The sequence below is a fragment of the Osmerus mordax genome, chromosome 10 (assembly GCF_038355195.1).
Source record: "Osmerus mordax isolate fOsmMor3 chromosome 10, fOsmMor3.pri, whole genome shotgun sequence".
In the NCBI taxonomy this organism is placed as follows: Eukaryota; Metazoa; Chordata; class Actinopteri; order Osmeriformes; family Osmeridae; genus Osmerus; species Osmerus mordax.
Window position 1 is genome coordinate 12611555 of NC_090059.1, and position 19048 is coordinate 12630602.

The following is a 19048-nucleotide window of genomic DNA, read 5'->3' on the forward strand; positions in this document are numbered from 1 at the left end:
GGAAATTGCATAATGTGATTTTCAGTGCGCTCTAATGACAGTGCGCGCCCTACCAATTAAATTGCATAGATAAGAATTCCTGTCTTAAGAGAAGGTTAGATTTTATTAACAAAGTGACTATGTAAGGAGGGGTGGGGGTGGGGTCAGTTATGTCCCCTGTCCCTTTATTCCCCAGTCCTCTCTGGCCTTTGCTCGTTCTCTTTCCCTCAGGGTTAAATCTAGTCATTAAATTGTACACAGTTTCCCAGTGAGATTAGCTGGTCCTGGAGAGGCCCATAAAAACACGGTCGTTTTGAAACTAATCTCAACTGCACTAATTGCTAACAAGGAAAAGGTAGGGAGGCAGAGGGGAGGGATAGAGGCAGAGTCTAAGAGAGAAAGAAAGTCAGAGAGAGGGAATGTATTGTTGACCAGAAGTAAATAGGGATGGGGGGGTTGTGTTGAATGGAACCAATGCCTGTTGCTCTCCAGTGTGTACCATGTGGTGGACCACAAAGTGTTGAGGAATCCTTGCTGAATGGACACCTACTCTGGCATGTCCAAATGCTACTCAATCAATGCTTTGGCGAGTTGTCTGGCTGGCCAGTGTTAGTTTGTATGCACTTTTAGAAGTGCTGTTGAGAGGTTGAGAGGTTGACAGTTTAAAGGTTGGACTGTGAGGGGGTGGATTTCGGATCACAGTTGAGTTCCATAAAAAAATTGCATTTTCTGTTCCTTTTAGACATCCGGAATATGGTCTGTGTTGAATTTGATAACGCTCCACAAAGTGCAACGACAGCCAGATGTCATCTTCGAGTGACTGCGTGAAGAGGAGGTTATATCTCACTGGCAGCTCCTCTAACCAGTTTTATACCTAACCTATTTTATATTACATATATGACAGAGAAAGAGAGAGGGAGAGAAAGATAGATAGAGAGAGAGAGAGAGAGAGAGAGAGAGAGAGAGAGAGAGAGAGAGAGAGAGAAGTGTGTTAAAGAGAGAGAGAGGGAGAGAAAGAATGAGAGAAAGATTGAGCTCCACATTTGGCCTCTCTGCTCTCGTCCTGTAGGCCTGACACAGTGATCTCATGTAACGGATCCACCTGTGGCCAATGTGAGCCCAGGGTGAGCTGGCTGGGTCTAGATAGCAGCAACCTAGCAGGGTCTGGGTTGGAGACAGCAGGCAGAAGAAGCCTGGTGTTCTGGGCCTCTCTGAGGCTGGCTGATGTGGCTTGATGCCCGGACAGACACTTTTATGTGGCCAATCCAAACTGAGAACTGTCATGTTAATGTCTTCAATAAAACCAAACACTGCCCAGATCTGTAGTCCGATACTGCAGTGACGGGTATGTACTGTACTTCTTATATTAGCAGCTTAGGGATGAATGGCATGATGATTCAATTGAAAATGATTCACTTTGTCACTATGGAGACATGAGCTCTTTGTGGGACCAAAAACACCTCCCCACGTGTTCCACATGCATGAAAAAAAGTGTCTAAGTATCTCTGTGTGTCTGTGATGTGTCCATACCTAATATTCTGTGTCTGTGTGTGCAGGTGAGGAAGGAGACCAGAAGCGAGCTGTGGTCCTGAGCTACCCCCAGTACTGCCGGTACCGCTCGGTCCTGGCCCGGCTCCGGGAACGTCCTCCGTCGCTGCTGACCCAGCAGGTGGTTCTGGCGCTGGGAGGCATCGCCTCGCTCACCAGCAACACGCACATTTTGTACTGCAGGGATACCTTTGAACATCCCACACTGCTGGACAACGAGAGTGTCTGTGATGAGTTCGGTAAGTAACCAGAATAATTCCCTCTCCCCCCTCCTTTCCTCCTTTCTGTGCAGACATAAGTTAAACTGTGGATTCGGCTGGGGGTCCTCTATATATACCCAGGGACTCATTTCAGTGACTTCCAGGATTTCTCAGTGACAGGAGGCTGGCGTTCATATCCACTGCCATTGTGGTGCAGGGCTGGTGCGGTTGTCCCACCTCGCTGAATGTGAGCGGTGCTGGGAAGTGACTTTGATGAGGTTTGATTATTGCTGGGGTAATTGAGATGGGCGTTCTGGCCGGTTGTCAAGGTATACTGTCAGCTCTCCTGCTCGCCTCCACAGGAAGCAGCAATAGAGAGAGAGGGAGGGAGGCAGGGAGGTAGGAGTGTGGAGATAGTTCAGTCGATGTCTCATCCTCAATGTGGTCAGCAGTCAAAGATAGGTCAATGGTTTTGAATATAAGGGTCAAATCATTGGCAAGACTTAAAACAAAGAGGGCATGGCTTCTAATTGTATAAATATGTCTAATAGGGATGAAAGTGGCTGATAAGGATGTTATAGTTACATGGGTGTTTTCTCTGTAAAGGCAAAAAATGGAAAAACAGATGACCCCTTAGTCTTGCAATTTCTGAGCCATCTGTTCTACTGTAGTTTTAAAGCATAGACAATCTATAATTACATATTGCGTGCTGCAACCTTCAACCCCTAAACCCAGAAAGATCACACTGTGATGGTCTCTCTCTCTCTTTCTTATTCAACGTAAAAGATTGTGCCTGGCATGTTGGACATGTTGGCTGTGTTTTTTAGATAGGGAAGCAATATCAAAATCACAGCCGGCGATATTGAACAGGTCAAAGGAAGGAATACCTCATTCTCACAGCAGCAGCTGTGCATCTCGGTCCGGTGACTGCGGGAGATCAGAATTAGCCAAACCAAATAAAGAAATGACTTTACAAAGTGGACACCAAATGGAAAACCTCTTCAGATGGTGTAAGTGATCTCAGGAGTGGTCTCTCTGGCCCTGTTTACTTTTGTTCTAGTTTTAGCTGGAGATGTAAGCAGCAGTGACAGACATGTGCATGTTAGCCATCCTGATTGCCGGTCCTTCCTGAGGTTTAAGAGAGCGAGTGTGTTTTGGCAGGAGGACGCAAAGGGAATCTGACGGAGGACTGTTGTTTAAGTTACTCCTGGAGTGGTCCGTATTGAAGCCCGTGATCCCAACCCCATGAAGTCATTGCGCATGTAAGAGATTTGAAACACGTGGAATTTATTACAAAAGAGACTATTTAATTTGGAATGTTTTTTTTTCTTTTCTTTTGGAACGTATCAGAGACAGATGAGAGAATAGGAGAGAAATATCGCAAGATGCTTTCATGCTCGGTATGATGGCTACTTGGCGTAAAATCTTTGCCATCTAGTGTGGTCATTAAACTTTGCCAGATATTCTCTGCGGCGAGCTAGCTACAGAGTTTCTATACTCCTTTGGCAAGGCTAAAACATGACAGTTTTTTCTTGGGGAAATCTCTAATGTTACTGAAGACTGAAGAAAAGAAGGAAGTCTACGTATTTATGGAAAAAAGCATTATGAGTGCTTGTGGCTTTGCCATCGCTCTGTTTTGACTTATTCTAAGCAGTTCCTGGACTTCTCCTAATCATCCAAGAGTCTGGTTTTCCCCTGAAATAGAAAACATCTTACTGCTGCCAAAACACTGCCATCCACCCAACTCTGTGTCAATGTGTTTTCTATTTGGAAAAACAAGAGTGCTAAAACATTTTATCTACACATCCACCTTTTATTGGTCAATCTGCGATGGCCAAACTCTCTCTCTCACACACACACACCTGTATCTCTTTTAAGAGAGATACAGGTATCTCTTTTAAGAGAGATACAGGTATCTCTTTTAAGAGAGATACAGGCTGTGATGATGAATTATTGAACAAAATTGGACGTTTGATGCAACAAATGTTAGTTGCTGACTTTCTGTATGTGCCCTTAGGCTACAATGTGTAACCGACATATACATTACTTCTGAGCTGGCACTGCTCTGTGACTGTGGTAGGACAGATATGAGAATGTGTAATACTCTTGAACGGTATAACAATGAACTATTTGCATTTCCCTATGGCTAGATTGAAGGCACGGATGATGTGTTTGATGTTCTGGAGTGGTTTTATAGTATCCTTTGTCATCAGCTATTGAAAGCATATTTGCCTTTCAGTTGCTCGTTTGTATAGTATTACACAGTGCAAAATGCTCTTTGGAAGACAGATGTTCTCTATTCAGTATTTATGTGATTTTTATGTTGGTTCTCCTGGCCTTGGGTTGTTCTGTATTTGCATACTTGTCAAAGATATGAAAAAACTATTCCGAACAAACCACCACAATTAGCATAACAGTTTTTTCCTCATCTTTAATGTTTTACAAACAAAATACTCTCTATTCCCTGTCAGACTGGCGAGGCGAGGTGTTGTGCGTGTGCATGCGTGTTTCTGCGTGTGTGCCTGCCAGTGTGTGTGATAGGAATCTAGTGTTTGTCATTAGTGTATGATCGGTGCATGGCAATGCAGTGGTGTATAAATGATGGGCCTGTGGTCTAATGGCAGACATGTGAGGAACGTAGAAGACTGTGGCTATTCCTCATCAGGGGAGACTTCCACTACAGCCATTGTTCTCAAGTGCTCATCAGTCCCACTTTATAGTAATAAATCAAATGATGGCAAAAAACAGCAGAGTGGTTCTGGCTATCTCTAAATTAGGACTTACCTTGGTAGAAAACAGACAGTGTGTGTGTGAGTGTGTGTGTGCATATACATAGCATTAAAAATGGGCCATTCATTTATCCCCCATTACTGTAAAAGTCTTGTGTTTCAGCCTTCAGTGCCACAGGATCAGTGTCCTTCAATGTAATTGTTTTTTGAGTTTGTGTTTGATAAGAGAGAGAAAAAGAGAGAAGTAATAGAGAAAGAGATTGTGGATTCAGTTAGATAATTAGTATATGTAATAGCACCAAAGCAGTTTGTTCTATTATTATTTGGATGTTCTGAGGGAATCTATCTATCTACCGATCGGTACATAGATAGATAAATAGATAGATAGATACTGCAGAGAGACCGGGAGGGAGGGGATGTGGGTGATGGAGTCACTCTGGTGAGAGAACATGTGGTTGCTGGAACATTTGAATAATTAGATAGTGGGAACATAGTCATCGTATGCGTAGCGGAAATGACTGTTTAGAAGATTGTGTAACATCAGCTGTTCCTCTTTTCTCCTTTATTTCTTGCTAAAACTGGAGGATGACAGGACTAATGGGAGAGGCATGTTCAACAGCTCCACCAACCAAAAGATACAGTTCCCTCCATAATTGTTGTTTCGCTTCAAATACCAAACTTGATGAATAGTTGTTTCAGTTAGGGATCTAGAATTTTCAAATGTTGATACTATAGTTTCCTACAGAATCAGATCTATTAGCCCCCCACACACACAAACACACACCCACACACACACACAGATACACACACTCACTCTCCATGAAACCATCCGCCGTAACCATCATTTAATAGAACGTAGATTATATGAGCTCTTAAGTAAAGAGAATGTCAAATGATTACTGTTTTACGTCCAAGGAGCACCATGTAATTACACATAGCTCTCTATTTGCTACACACAGAGACTTGCTGCTACACTACGCTAGCAGCCTGAATTAGCATCTGTGTTGAAAATCTGGGCTAACTGGCCTAGCGTTACATTCTGGCTCATGCTAAACTAAGTCTCCAGGCCAGGAAGCTGAGCTCATTCTGTAGCCTCTCATGCTGTTTTCTGCATTATGTTTGATGATTCCGATTCTTACTTTTTGCGCTCGTTTCCACAATCTGGGTTGAATTACTAAAGGTCATGCATTTTTTAATAGCCCATATGCCTCATCCATGTGTCATATTAAGAATTCAAGGAGAAACTGAAAGGGAGATTTTCTTTCACTCCTTTTTTCCTTCTATCTATCCTCATAGTCGCACTGTAGTCCTTTCCGAACATTTTCCATATCGTCCAATGTTCTCATCATCGGCCGCGTCCAGAGTCTCTTTTAAATTAGAATGGCTCTTTAAGGCTGAGAACGTTTTAGTTCTGAGTGGAATTTGCATAATTGTCTGGTGAGGTACAATATTCCCTTATTTCGTAATGAATAACATGCAGCCAGTCCAAATGGAGATTACACCGATTGCCACGGAGCAGCAGCCTTGAGAAATATCATTCACTGAGCTAAGAGCAGGGTGTGTGTGTGTGTGTGTTCAGGTCATATAAAAATGCCATACACATGTAATTTGTGGTCTAGTCCATTTACGTCCTCAGGGTCACTGTTTTATCAGCTCACATTAATTTCAACAATGCCTGTAGCTCACATGTCCTAAATGCCCAGATTTCATTTCAAGGTATTCAGTTCCACCATGTAATAGTTCCCAGTTGTTGCCAGGAGAAGGTTTTATGAAGTAGGCAAGTCTAACCTTAATGTTCAAGACTTTCAAGACTTTCCACCCCTCCCTTCCCTCTACTCTTTCCTTTCTCCCTCGTGTAAAAATGCCATTAATGGGGGTTTGCTAGGATGGCAGAGGAGGACAATAGTTGTTTGACAGTGAGATCAGATTAGGCACAGTCCTCCTCTCCATTTCAAAGTCTCACATTTCCTCCTCGTCATCTCAGGCTAACAGAGCAGCTCTCTCTGAAAGCCTGTCTTCTTCAGAGGCTGCTGAACCCACTGAAGTTTTTAAAGAATAGATCAATACATTTTCACTGGAGTGGAGGTTTTCAGCTGTGCATATAGAAGATTTATATGGCACAAATTATAAAAAAAATCTCTACACTATAGATTAAATGTCTGTTTACAGTGCAGTAGTCCGAATAGATGGTTCTCTGCCTTTTGTGCAGTGCAGCAGTAGTGCTCCATATTCATTTTTTAACTGCGCATGAGATGCAGGCAGACAAGCTCCTGGTGTTCTCATTGTGTAGTACAGCAAAGGAGACGAGAGCAGAAATGTTTCCACTAACTGTTCAAGATGCATCAAGCCGAATGAAAACCGAACAGTGATTATTTCTCCCCAAACACTACCCAGAGACCCAGAGGTGCAGTTCTCTGGGAGTGGAGTGGGGAGAGAATGAAATACTGTGTTAATGTGTCAAGAGACCATTGTTTAGGGGTTTAAGTTTGCTTATTGTACACACAAACACACACACACCAAGCTCAAAGTAATGGATGATTTATCTCTGTAATCTACAGTTTGTGTGTATGTGTGTGTGTATATGTGTTTGCCAGCAGTATTATCCATTCTCTCTCCAGGGCATGGGGGATTAATTGAACTCAACCTGTGTGAAAGTGTGTTTTCTCCCTCTATCCTTCCACCCCTCCACACCTTCTATCCTAGAAGATGGTAATATCACTGTTTTCCTCAGTACCAACTCTCTGCTTCAGGAATGCCTCCGCTTTTTACCTATAATAACTAATAATCAGAATGGATTATTAGTCCAAAGTGACATTTGAGTCTGCCTGCACTGATATTTTTAGTGTGCTCCTCTGTGATTTGGACTAATTACGCTCCTGGCTCTCTCTCTCTCTCTCTCTTTCCTTTTGTCTCTCTTTCTCTCTCTGTCTCTCTATGGTTGGGAAATCTTATCTTGGCAGTAAATCCTCAGGAGATGACGAGAGAGAGAGGTCTCTAAGAGACGCTTCTCCTTCAAACGGATGACTTTAACTCTCCCAAAAAGCACTACTGCGTGTCAACACTTGAATCGCCTTTCTCTTCCTCCACCCCCTCCCCCCTCTCTCTCCCTTTTCCTGTTATTATTAAGTGACTCCAGAAATGTTGCCGTGATGTGCATTGATTTGGAATGCTGCACGCAGAAAGAAAATATTGAGCTAGATTTGGAGTCTCTTGTATCCCCAACTGACTACTTACAGGCAAGATAAATAATTCATGACAAAAAATGGAACCTTTCCTTTCAAGGGCCCCGAGTCTTGGTTTATTCTCCTTTTTCTTCTCATGTGCTGGCTGGTAATAAAAATTTCCGCTTTACAGACTTGAGACTGAAATAAAATGTCACTTAAAGGCTGATACAGGATTTAATTATGGTGTTTCTGATCTGTGCTGGGAGGCTTGCTGCCTGGCCTGGTTTCTCCTGGTGTGTATGTGTGCACGTGTGTGCGTGCATGTGTGTGTGTGTGTGTGTGTGTACTATATGGATGAATGCAGCAGGCTGCCAAACCGCCTCCTGTGATTTATGATCATGCGATTTATGATCCCTTGCGCCTTTCCCCATAAACATTTAATGAGTCTTAGACCATGGATTTGAATGAAACAGGAGAAATTTTTGATAACAGCTTTAAAGCAAATAGTGTTTCAAGGACTTTTCTCTCTAGGCGCCATTAGGGAAAACATTACTTCCTCATTACCGACCCAATTCCTTTGTTTTCATTATATATTTATGTATTTATCTTTTAACATCCCACAGTCCTCTCAGTTTCTTACTCTCTCAATTTCCCTGTCCTATTTCTTTTTAACAATTTTTTCTTGCTCTCTCTTTCTCTCATTTACTCTTCTTCCTCTTTATCTTTCTTTAACAACCCTTCTTGTTCTGTCTCTTTTTTTCAATTTTTCATCATACGTACACAAGCACACACAAACACACACACACATATTTGCACACACAGATTCTATTGCCACAAAGTTGCTCACTGTTCCTCTCAATAAGGCAGTGTGGAATGTGGCAGGCGTGGTCAGTTCACCCCTCTCCATAATGAAACACATGTTGACAGATGGTGTCACATTTAAAGATGTTATTATGCGGTTCGCTTATGTGGCTCACGGTAAAACCATACTCAAACCGTAACCGGATATTTATTCCACGGTATTATTTTCATTTGACCGGACCGTGCTTTCTGACTTGAATCCCATGATCAGCATGTGCTGTTGGAAGTGAAACAGATCCCAGGTCTACTCTGGCGCAGAGCTATTTTCTTGTGTTGCACGTCTATTTCTTCTTTGTTATTTTCATCTTTGGCATTATGCAAATGAAGGCATTGCCCTTTAAATAAACACAAGCTGAACTGTCATTGTCACAGTTTGTTCAAACCTTCAGCATGCCATGGAAAATTGCTTTTTTAAGAAGAATTTATGAAATGTTGTTTACTGAATACGTTGGTGTTGTTGAGAGACATCATTTGTAACATTTTTTAAGATTTATCAAAAAAGAAAGAACATCACAATTTAGAATAATTTAGAAGCACTTCATTGAACATACAAGTTGTGATGTTTTTTAGTCGCTTACTGAAACATAACTTGTCTTGCTTTGCATTTACTCCCTGTTGTACGTGAAATTAGTAGGCCCAGCCCATTCAGTAAGCTAATGTTTTTCTGTCTAACATGTATTATGAATGCCTGAATGTTTGCGAGTATTTCCATTATGTAACATGCTTAAATGTCACTGCAAGTGTTCTACATAAGGCTGCCCTGTGCTTTTTAAATCAAATTAATCCTTAAAGGAGGATTTTGCTCTGCCTCGTTTCAACAATAGCCAATGAACCAGGCAAATAAACAAGCCTCTGGACAGGGGGCTGAGTGACGTGCTCACTGCTCACATTCACATTTTTCCAATTGCAATATTCTAATTATAAAATTAATCTGTTTAACTCTCATAATAGTGCATTGGCTTTTCAGTTTCAGCTTGGGAGGAGAAGAGAATTTGTGTACAATGTGTGTGCATGTGTCCATGCGTGTGTGTGTGCATATGTGAGTGTAGAGGAGCAAGTTCAGTCACCCTGAGTAAACCAAAACATCTAGCCAGGGCAACAAGGGAGGGGGGAAGGAGGGGGGGGGGGGGTGGGCGTAAGCGGTGGCCCCTAGAGATGTAGGTTGAAGTTGTAAGAGGAGTCAGAGGTCAAGGTTCTATTAGCAGAGCTCCCTCATGTGCCTGGGTTCAAAGCCCCCAGCATGGTCGCCGCGGTGACAGGGATGTTCCGTAATGAGCGACAGTGACAGCTCTGCTGAGCCTTTGAGCCAGTTGCACAATCGCCCATGCATCCAAACACCAGTGGTGACCGAGGAAGGGGCTCTATCCTACTAGCTCATTTGCTGCAATTGTATAGAACATGATGATCAATGTGTTGTTGAAAAATGAGTGGGTGTAATGCATACATCATCAGAAAGCCATCTGACTCTGCCTCTGCTTCACATACTGCAGTGTTGTTGCACTATGAAACAAGAGTGTATCGGTACTGGCTTTACAGTACTTACTCAACCAGTGAGTCAAAAAATATGTTCATCGCCTTTTGGCCATTTGCGAGTGTAGATTTCTCACTGAAAATAGTATGAAAGAAACAGTCCATGATGAATAACCTGCCATGCTGATGGTGGAGCGATTCTGAAGGAGAATATCCATCAGAGATTGGAGCATGGTGTCCCAGCATTTGACCTTATTTGGAGCCAGGGGAGACGCTATTGGTCTGTGATTTATGGACAGGCTGGAGGATCATGGGAAATGGAGTGTGAAGGGTTTGGTGTCAGAGATCTGGTTTTAACTCCCCTTTTACTACAGGACTTCCTGTTTCCACAACCCTCCTGTCACTCTGTTGATCTGTTGCTGAAAGGTTAAAGGAGCGTTCCAGTCAAAATGTTGATTTCTCCTGTTTTATATGATGTACAAACCATATCTCAAGTTAAGAATGAGGCCTGTTCCATTAGGGTGCCACAAACATGATATACAATCATACATAAAAGGGGACTACATGCAGTACATTTGGATTCACCGGAAAATAGTAGAACACAAACACTTAGTATTCTAGAACATGGAGGGTTAGTGTTCTAGAATAGGACGTTCCCATTATGAATGAGTTTTAAATGACTCTTGGATTAGGGCTCAGGCTGTGTGTCGAACAGAAGACCCTGGGGGGGTTGATATATTGCAAATGCTCAGCCCATATGTCCCAGCACACACACACACACACAGTCTCTCTCACACACACACAGAACAGTGTTCCAGGTACTGCAGTAAGGTTCCCTGCAGATGTTCCCTGAGTGTATCCATTCTATCTATCCATATTCATTTCTGCTACAGTAGCTACGGCATGCCACAGAGGACATCTCAATACGCCATCTGAATAACATTACCTTCACCTGCCAGAGATAGGGAGTTGTTCCAAGGAATATTCTCATATTTATTATTCTTCGCTTCTTTAACCAAAATCACAATCTCTATGGAAAGTTATTTTGCGGATTGCGGTACAGTATGCTCATTTTAAGAATAGTCTGCGTGTCTTATCTTACCGATAAGATAGAGGGAGTTCTTAGAAAAACAAGGGCACTTTTATTTTGGCAGCAAGACAGTCAGGCAGAGGAACTCTTAAGAATAGAGACAGACAGGCAGGCAGAGAGACAATCCCTTTAAACAAACTTAACCTTTTTATTTTTCTCTGGAACTGAAACATCCCAACCTAACAGAATACCACAGCATGCTACATCTTATACTAGATGACACAGTCCGTCTGTCTATCTATCTTTTGTCATTTAAATGCTGAGATTTGCTAATACCAGTCTTTGTCTGCTAATATCCTTAGCGTTTTATTGCACTGTTACCACCGTTTGTCTCTGCATACCACGTTGACATATCAATGACCCGAGGGACCAATGAGCTGCGTGTTGTGTTTCACCATAATTAACTGCCATTACCCAGAGTGGTTGGAGCCGCTTTTGGAAAAGGAAAAACGTATCCTCAAAGAAATGGGATAATAAACACTGTGTGTTTGGTTTAAAACCAATCTGTGTTGTTTCTTTTAATACTGTATGTGTTTCATATTTATTATGATGACAGAAGTAAAGGGTTGTTTTTTTCCACTGAAGCCCCTGTCAGCCTGAGCTCTGGGGGTTGGTGCAGCATAGCACACTAGCATTCATGCAGAAATAATAGAAACCACCATTTTGAAGAGCGCAGGGGGACGATGGCTGTCTCAATAGCTCTTCAGTTGTGTTAAACAATTAGTTTCCGCACTGCACCTCAAAAGCCATTACTAGAGTCTCATGTAATTTCCATCCATAAATAAGGACTCCGCATGTATCAGTGTGAATGTGTCAACTGCTCCTCAGTGGGGCCCTAGGAAATTTGAAAAAAAAAACTATAGGTACTACTTTTCCTAAACAGATATTATGAATATAATATATACAGTTATAAATATTATTATAGCTGTATTGTGCTGCAGTATGACTGCAACTGGTCAGTTAGTTATTATTTGGTTATTTTTTTACTTACTTGCCGTACTTTCTTACTTGGTAAGTATGCCAAGTTTGTTATTTGTTAGGCTGGCTGAGTGTCCTGACTAGGCCTTTTATATATTGTAATATGTAACCAGGTAATGACATAGAGGAGACCAAAGCTGTAAAACTGCTGGGGCAGAAGGAACGAGAGATTCTGATGAAATATATATAATGTTCTCAGAACTGCCAGCGAGCTCTATGTGTGTCATCACACAGGTGCTGAGTAAGGAGACATAAATGTGGGGGTCAGTGGATTTAGAAATTGTTATCGAAATTCTCATTGAGACACCTTTGAGCTTTTACAGCGTGCAGGAATACAGAAATGATTATGACATATCCTAAAGGAGTAATTTCCTTATTCTGAGTCACAGTGCTATTGTGGTCTAACACTTCCTTATAAGAGTCAGGTGATTATGAAACGATTAGTGTGGTTGGTTGATAAAATCATATTTTTGGTCATACTGTCAAGCTCGTTTTTATGTATGGCTTTTCTCTTTTACCTGCTGTTTTTAAAGGTCATGAGAGACATCCCCCCCCCGACACACACTTTCAGAGCTCCCTGTTAAAACACTTCCCTGTGACAGTACAGTGGTCTATTGCAGAATAACTGTGTCACTGCTCCTGTACTAAACAGATGGTGTTTATCTAGTATGTAGCTGTCATAGGAGACCTTCATACCTTCACTGATCTTCAGCACTCACAAGTTCAGACTTGTAGCATAACTGGAGACAATATTGTCCCACAGTGCCATGTGGCAAACACAGGGCAGCATTTTGGTAAAGACCTAAACACAGCATAAAGTCTTGCTGGGCCTCTGGTGTCTTCCACTTTAGGCCTATACTGTGTGTTATTGTTAGAGAGATTGGATGATTACAGGATGCTGAAGTTTGCATCTCTCAGTAGTGATGTGCCTGCAGAGAAATGCACCAAATTACCCTGACTGAAACTTCAGGCAATTGAAAGCTTTCAAAAGGCAGAGTGAATTGTGAGTGATGCATTTTGGCACTCATAAACATGATGTTGTTTCAGATTTTGCTGCTCCCGGTAGAGTGGTGGCTTGATACTAGCTGTGTTGGTGTGCAGGGGTGTTTAGTGTATCCTGCTATGCACCTCCATGTTGATGTCCCTTCTTTAGATGTAGTACTGTATAAGCAAGCTGTATGTGAACATGTTTATTCTCGGAGACTGTATTAAGTAGTCTTCCGGGAAAAGCGGACGTGGTTGTAGCTCTCTCTCTCCCCCCTTTTCCATCTCTCTCTCTCTCTTTGACGCAGATGACATTGATTAATTATTTGTTACAGTACATTTAGTCATTTAGTCATTTAGCAGACGCTCTTATCCAGAGCAGTATAAAGATGGATAATCTTATGATTATGTAATAATATATTGGGTATATCTCATGGTATATTACATGTAGCTTGAGAACTCATTAGAATGATCTATTCATCAATATGCATGCACACTGATGAAATATGCAAATAGCCAGCGACTGTTGGCCAATGGTGATGGCCGATCCCGTAACCTCTGATTTGCATAGAAGACAAATGGCATACGTCTTCTACTGCAATAAAACTGTCCTCCTCCAAAATGTAGCCGCTTAATAGTTCAGTGACTAGGATGATCTTTCCAAAGAGAGAAAGAGAGATGGGGAGATAAAGAATGAGAAGGAGAATTGCTGATTCAGGCCATGTAATTGGGCTAAAAGGTTGGAATGTCATAAGTAGGAGGAGACAGGAGGGCAATAGACACTCTGATTGGTGGAGCTGGTGAGGTTAGGAGGGGCTAGTAGGAGATGGGTTGTTGGAGAATGATCTGAGATTGTACAGAAATACTTTTTCTCTTAGAAATAGTGGACAAGCATCTATCAGTATCTGTGTACCTATTGAGATCGTGTCCCTGGACAGATACATAGATCATGTCTGCCACCTTAACTGCATAGTAAGGTTTTATTTGAAAAACTTGTATTGGAACACCACAATAACAAAGAACAATACATCACACAAAGACACTGGCTCGCAGGTTGAAAAGTAAACAGCAGATTCCGATAGCTTTGATGACATAGCGCCAGTTTCTGCACATGACACTGCGCTGTTCTCTGTCTCAAAGTTTTCTTCCGAGACATGTCACATAGCAGGAGGAGCAACATAGACATACAGACATGAAAAAGAGAGACTCTACAATGGGGAATACTCCACCACAACATCAAACACACACATGAGATGAAGTGAGTTTACATTCTGAGTGTAGTCCGTCTCTCTGAGGGCGCGAGATAGGCGATTACACAGTACTGCCGGCTCTCATCTGTGCTAGGTTTATCTTGTTTTTCCGTTTGCTAATACTTGTTAAGGAGGTGTTAGTATTCACTCTGTGTGTGTTTGTGTAATGAGTGGAAGAAGACCCCCAACAGGCATGCTCACAGATCTGGCCCGCAGAGCAGAGCTGGCTGGCTTCAAAGTTGTATTAAGTTTCATGTAAATATATACGCACCACTGGCTGCCCGTTGTCATGGGGACCTCCTAGAAAAGGTTATTTTCTGCTGTGTGTGATGGTGATTAGTGGCTAACCCCCCTCCAACATACACATGCGCACATAAAATTGGAAGATTCTAAATAGAATAGTTGATAACCATAGTGGGTACCTCAGGAGCCGATGTGAAAATGGTTTCTTTCTGCATACATACAGACTTTCAATTCTCAGGCAACTGTCACTGTAGCTGAGTTAGGTGACACACCTGTCCTTTGCTTGCTTGGCCATGTGCCTGTCTACACTGACTGTCCTCTCTCCTTTTATCCATTCTTCCTCTCTCCTCCTTTTTATTTCTCCCAACTTTCTTTCCTCTCACCTGTTTACTCCTTCTCTACAACACAACCTATCAGACTGATTGTACCTACACATCTCCGGGGGTAGTGCCGTTGCATCAGCAATTCTGATGCAAATGTCTACTGTGTTTTTCCTTGTCCCTCCTGACGGAGAACCTTGCAATTTATTTTGATGAATTTACACCAGTACGGCCTGATTATCCCCCTGCATGGATTATCATCACAGCCCTCCTCATGCAGCCAAGACTCATTCTCACCCCCCTGCTATGAAATATTCATGGCAATTTTACAACATCGCTCTTAAACGTGGCACTATTTATTATGATAATACATATTCATGTTTTTTGTTTGTGTTTTTATTTATGCCATTTAATCAGTAACGGGATTGTATTAGGGATGGGAAGCTAGCCTGACATTGACTTCAAATCAATTTGTCATTTGTCATCACTGTTAAAGGCAATTTACTGAGGGAGCCATGCCGATTTTCTGACACAACATCCAACACAACAGACATCATCACAGATTATTTGATCTCTCGGATTTAGAGAGATTCATCCATATTTTGCTCTTTTCATCTTAGGTCAGATGCACATGACACTGTCTCAATTCATGCTGTATAACTAGCATCTGAGGTCATCACTGGTGGGATGTTTTGATTGTAATACATCGTAGTGACACTAGAGGGAGCATGGCTGTCATTGAGCACACTCCAACCAATACTTTGCCTATAAATAATTCAAACACATTCCTCCTCCTGCAAGCCAGCATTTATTCTCCAGCCTTATCTTTTAAATAGCAAGTCCTGTTTTCACAAGACTGTTAAATTACAAGATTTTATTTTTTTACTTTTACTCAGCAACTGGAGGGATGGAAGGAAGAGAGAGCCAAAGTCTTGAGACATGTCTTTATCGGATGTTAGGTAATGATCAAATGATAGCTGGTCATGAGTTAATAATGTCAGATGACTGAAATAAGCTGATCCCTTTGGTGATTTAAGCAGATCTGCGACGGACAAGAAAGAACAAAGGCTGAAGAAAGAGGTGTTCATAATTGGATTGGCCCTTTCTTTTTCCTTCCCCTCATTGGAACAGTCATTTCACAGTTCTGGTTGTTATCGACCCTGCCTTGTTTGCCCCTGTTGTCCTGAGTGCTTCTCTACCACAGTAGTTTCAGAGTTTCAGATCAAAGTGAAGCATTGAATAGCCCACGGCACCTAGAGCAGATGGCCACAAAATTGACTCCTTGACACATTTGAGCTCTTATATCTCTGAAGGGGCAGCAGCGATTGTGAGTGTCCGTCACAGATAAATATTGCAAGAGATGGATGCACCTGTGAGTCACTCTGAGTCTGATTGATTTGAGAATATCCAGGTATGAATAAGTCATGGGAGGTTTTCCTGGAGAAATGACGGTGCACTGTGGGGAGTTAGCCAGCCCAGGCTGATGCTACCTTTTTGGAAAAACACAACAGAGTGGTTGACTTAGCACTTGATGAATGACATGCTGTATATACATACACTAATGAAATGTATGTCAGCCTAGTGAGGACGTGTGTGTACAGTATGTGGAGATTTCTGGTCCAAGTGTGTCTTTTTGTGTCCTTACTGCAGCCCTAAGCAATGCAGTGTGTCTGTACCAGCTCTCTCCTGAATTAGCATCCGACCTTGGTGTCTCCACGTCATCTGCACACTCACGCTGCATAACCCCCACACACACGCATGCACACACACACACACATATACACATACACTGTGACATTGACTTATTGTTCAGCCAATCTGTTTGCATTGTCAAACCCCTTCATAAAACTGCAACTACAACCACACACAAACACGCACAAACACACACACTCACACAGAAGGCTTGTGACAACTCCTCTGTCATCTCTGAATCAGTCTCTGAGGAGTGCGTAAACTAAAGGAGAGAACAGTTGCTGTTTCAGATGGGGGAATGTAGGAACACACGCTATGGTATTATTTAGTGAGGGCGACGACGGGATCACTTATTCATTGTGTGTGTTTTTGTTCCTTCTGCGCCTCACACCGCCATCTGCTGCATGGCCCTGTGTTAAATCACAGAGAGAAAGAAAGAGAGAAAGACAGAAAGAGAAGGAGGGAGGGAGAGAGCGAGAGAAAGTAGTGAAAATTTAGATGCAGATAGAAGGGGAGGATGCTGCAGAAGGGTAAGAGAGAAAGAAAAAAAAGTCTAATAAAGAAAGAATAACATAGAACAGAGGCAAGTTTTATGTGTGCCTGTCTCTGGTGCAGATGGTGCCGTGTTTGATAGGTGAACACACCCGAAGTGACAGAGTGATCCCTCTCTGTTGCTCCTCATTCAGACAGATATCCTCCCACATGTACAGGATCCATACGATCCATTAAACATCCATGACCAACCACTGACAGTGCAGCTTGGCCTGCGGTGCTCTGACACAGTGTGACAGAAACCAGCTGAGAGCAGGATGTGTGCTCTGATGGCTGCCAGCCAGGTTGGATGGTGTCAGTTGAATGTCAATACCCCCCCCCCCCCCCCCCCAAAAAATTTTTTAAATAAAATGGACCTGACATAACATTTTGTCATGTTTAATGTTCTTGTCATGCATGTTGAACATACGACTGGTTTGCTTCCCAGAATCCTATATTTGACGTCACACAGTCAGCCCCAAGCCCCATAATAGACCACTTCTTTATACTGTGTATTCTATAAACTTCTCTTTAACTTATGGACAAGGGGAGAATGTATGAATAATCAGTAGTCATAGTCTGGGTTGTGGGTCTGCAGAATAATGTGGACAAATTGGCATTAATGAAACCGGCAAACTGAGATGAAGGGCTGTGTGAGACGAGAGGAGCACTGAGCTGCATAATGAATGACTACATCCAAGCAGAGACACTGATCATAGCTGGAGAGCATTGGAATAGTTACCACAATTCCTGGAACAGATGTGATAGAGGGAAAGAGAGAGAGAGAGAGAGAGAGAGAGAGAGAGAGAGAGAGAGAGAGAGAGAGAGAGAGAGAGAGAGGATGGATGGATAAAGAGAAAAAGAAACTTTTCAGGATTATGTCCTGTAACAAGATATATTTTTTCAGGTGTTCAGTTTAGTCACAATCTCATGTGACCAGGATGAGAACTCTCAACACTAGCCCATATGGGTACGATGATCCTGTTACTCTAACTCTTGGAGTTCCTGCTATTGGGCTACTTTGAGTGTCTGAAAGCCCAGGTTGGTAGGAAATGTAATCAGCAGATAGTTTGACTCCAAACCTACAGCCTGAAGATTTAAATATCATGGATTGTTTGTTTTAGCCATGTAATACACATTTGAATTGACTGCAATTGCCACATACAGTACTATATAGTGTGGAGTGGGACAAACTGAGAGAGAGAGAAAGAGAGAGTGCAAACACCGTTTTATTTGAAGTTGTTCATTTTGTTTCATTTGTTCCCCTGTCAGTGTTCCCTGGAGTCTGGGCTAGGCTGTGATAGGCTGAGCCAAACTGGCGGCAGTTCTACCAAGAGGCTTCAAACAAACCTCTCCCCTCAAAGACAACACCACCACAGGAATGCTGCCCAGATAGCTGATAGGGCGGAAGGGGCGACCACAGCCGCTTTGGTTTACACCATTGTAAAGTAGTCCTTAATAAAGCATGGAAGGTTCCTAGCTACGCTACACCTAGTCTATCTTCAAGCTTCAAAATGTTTCGTTTTTTTCTTTCTTTTTTTCTGAGAGGCTTTGAAAGTAGAGTCACACTTGGAGAATGTCAAGATAAGGGCACTGGGGAAAGAAAATCCACAACAAGGTTGTTTTGAAAGGCCTAAAAGCTTGTAATGCCTTGCTTAACCATAAGCTAAGCACAGCCTGTTACTTGATGCCAGTGGAAGAAAAACAGAGTGTGAAAGAGAGAGAGGGAGAGAGAAAAACTGAGAAAGAAGGTTAGAGGTCACTTTTCTGGAAGCATTTGAGAGGGTCTTTTCTCAGCGAGAGCGGGAGTTTTCTCTCTCTTTCTTCTCTTGGCTGGCACTCCTGAACGGTGACACAGTTCTGCTACGGCACTGTGCAAGCCAAGCACCACTCCCTCCACCCAGCTCATGGAGAGAGATAGACTATGTGTGCCAATCTGTGTCTGTGCGTGAAGGGAGAACAAATAGTTTGATATAGATGTACTGTATGTAGAGAGAGAGAGCGAGAGA

At 42.4% G+C, this 19048-nt stretch overlaps 1 protein-coding gene across 1 annotated transcript in view; it reads left to right on the forward strand.

Moving 5' to 3' along the window:
- The window catches only part of arid5b (AT-rich interaction domain 5B), a 60641-nt gene that overhangs the window by 19416 nt on the left and 22177 nt on the right, over positions 1–19048 (forward strand). The window contains exon 4 of the mRNA XM_067244381.1: positions 1536–1766. Coding sequence (XP_067100482.1) covers positions 1536–1766 — 231 coding nt within the window. The remainder of the gene's footprint in view (positions 1–1535; positions 1767–19048) is intronic.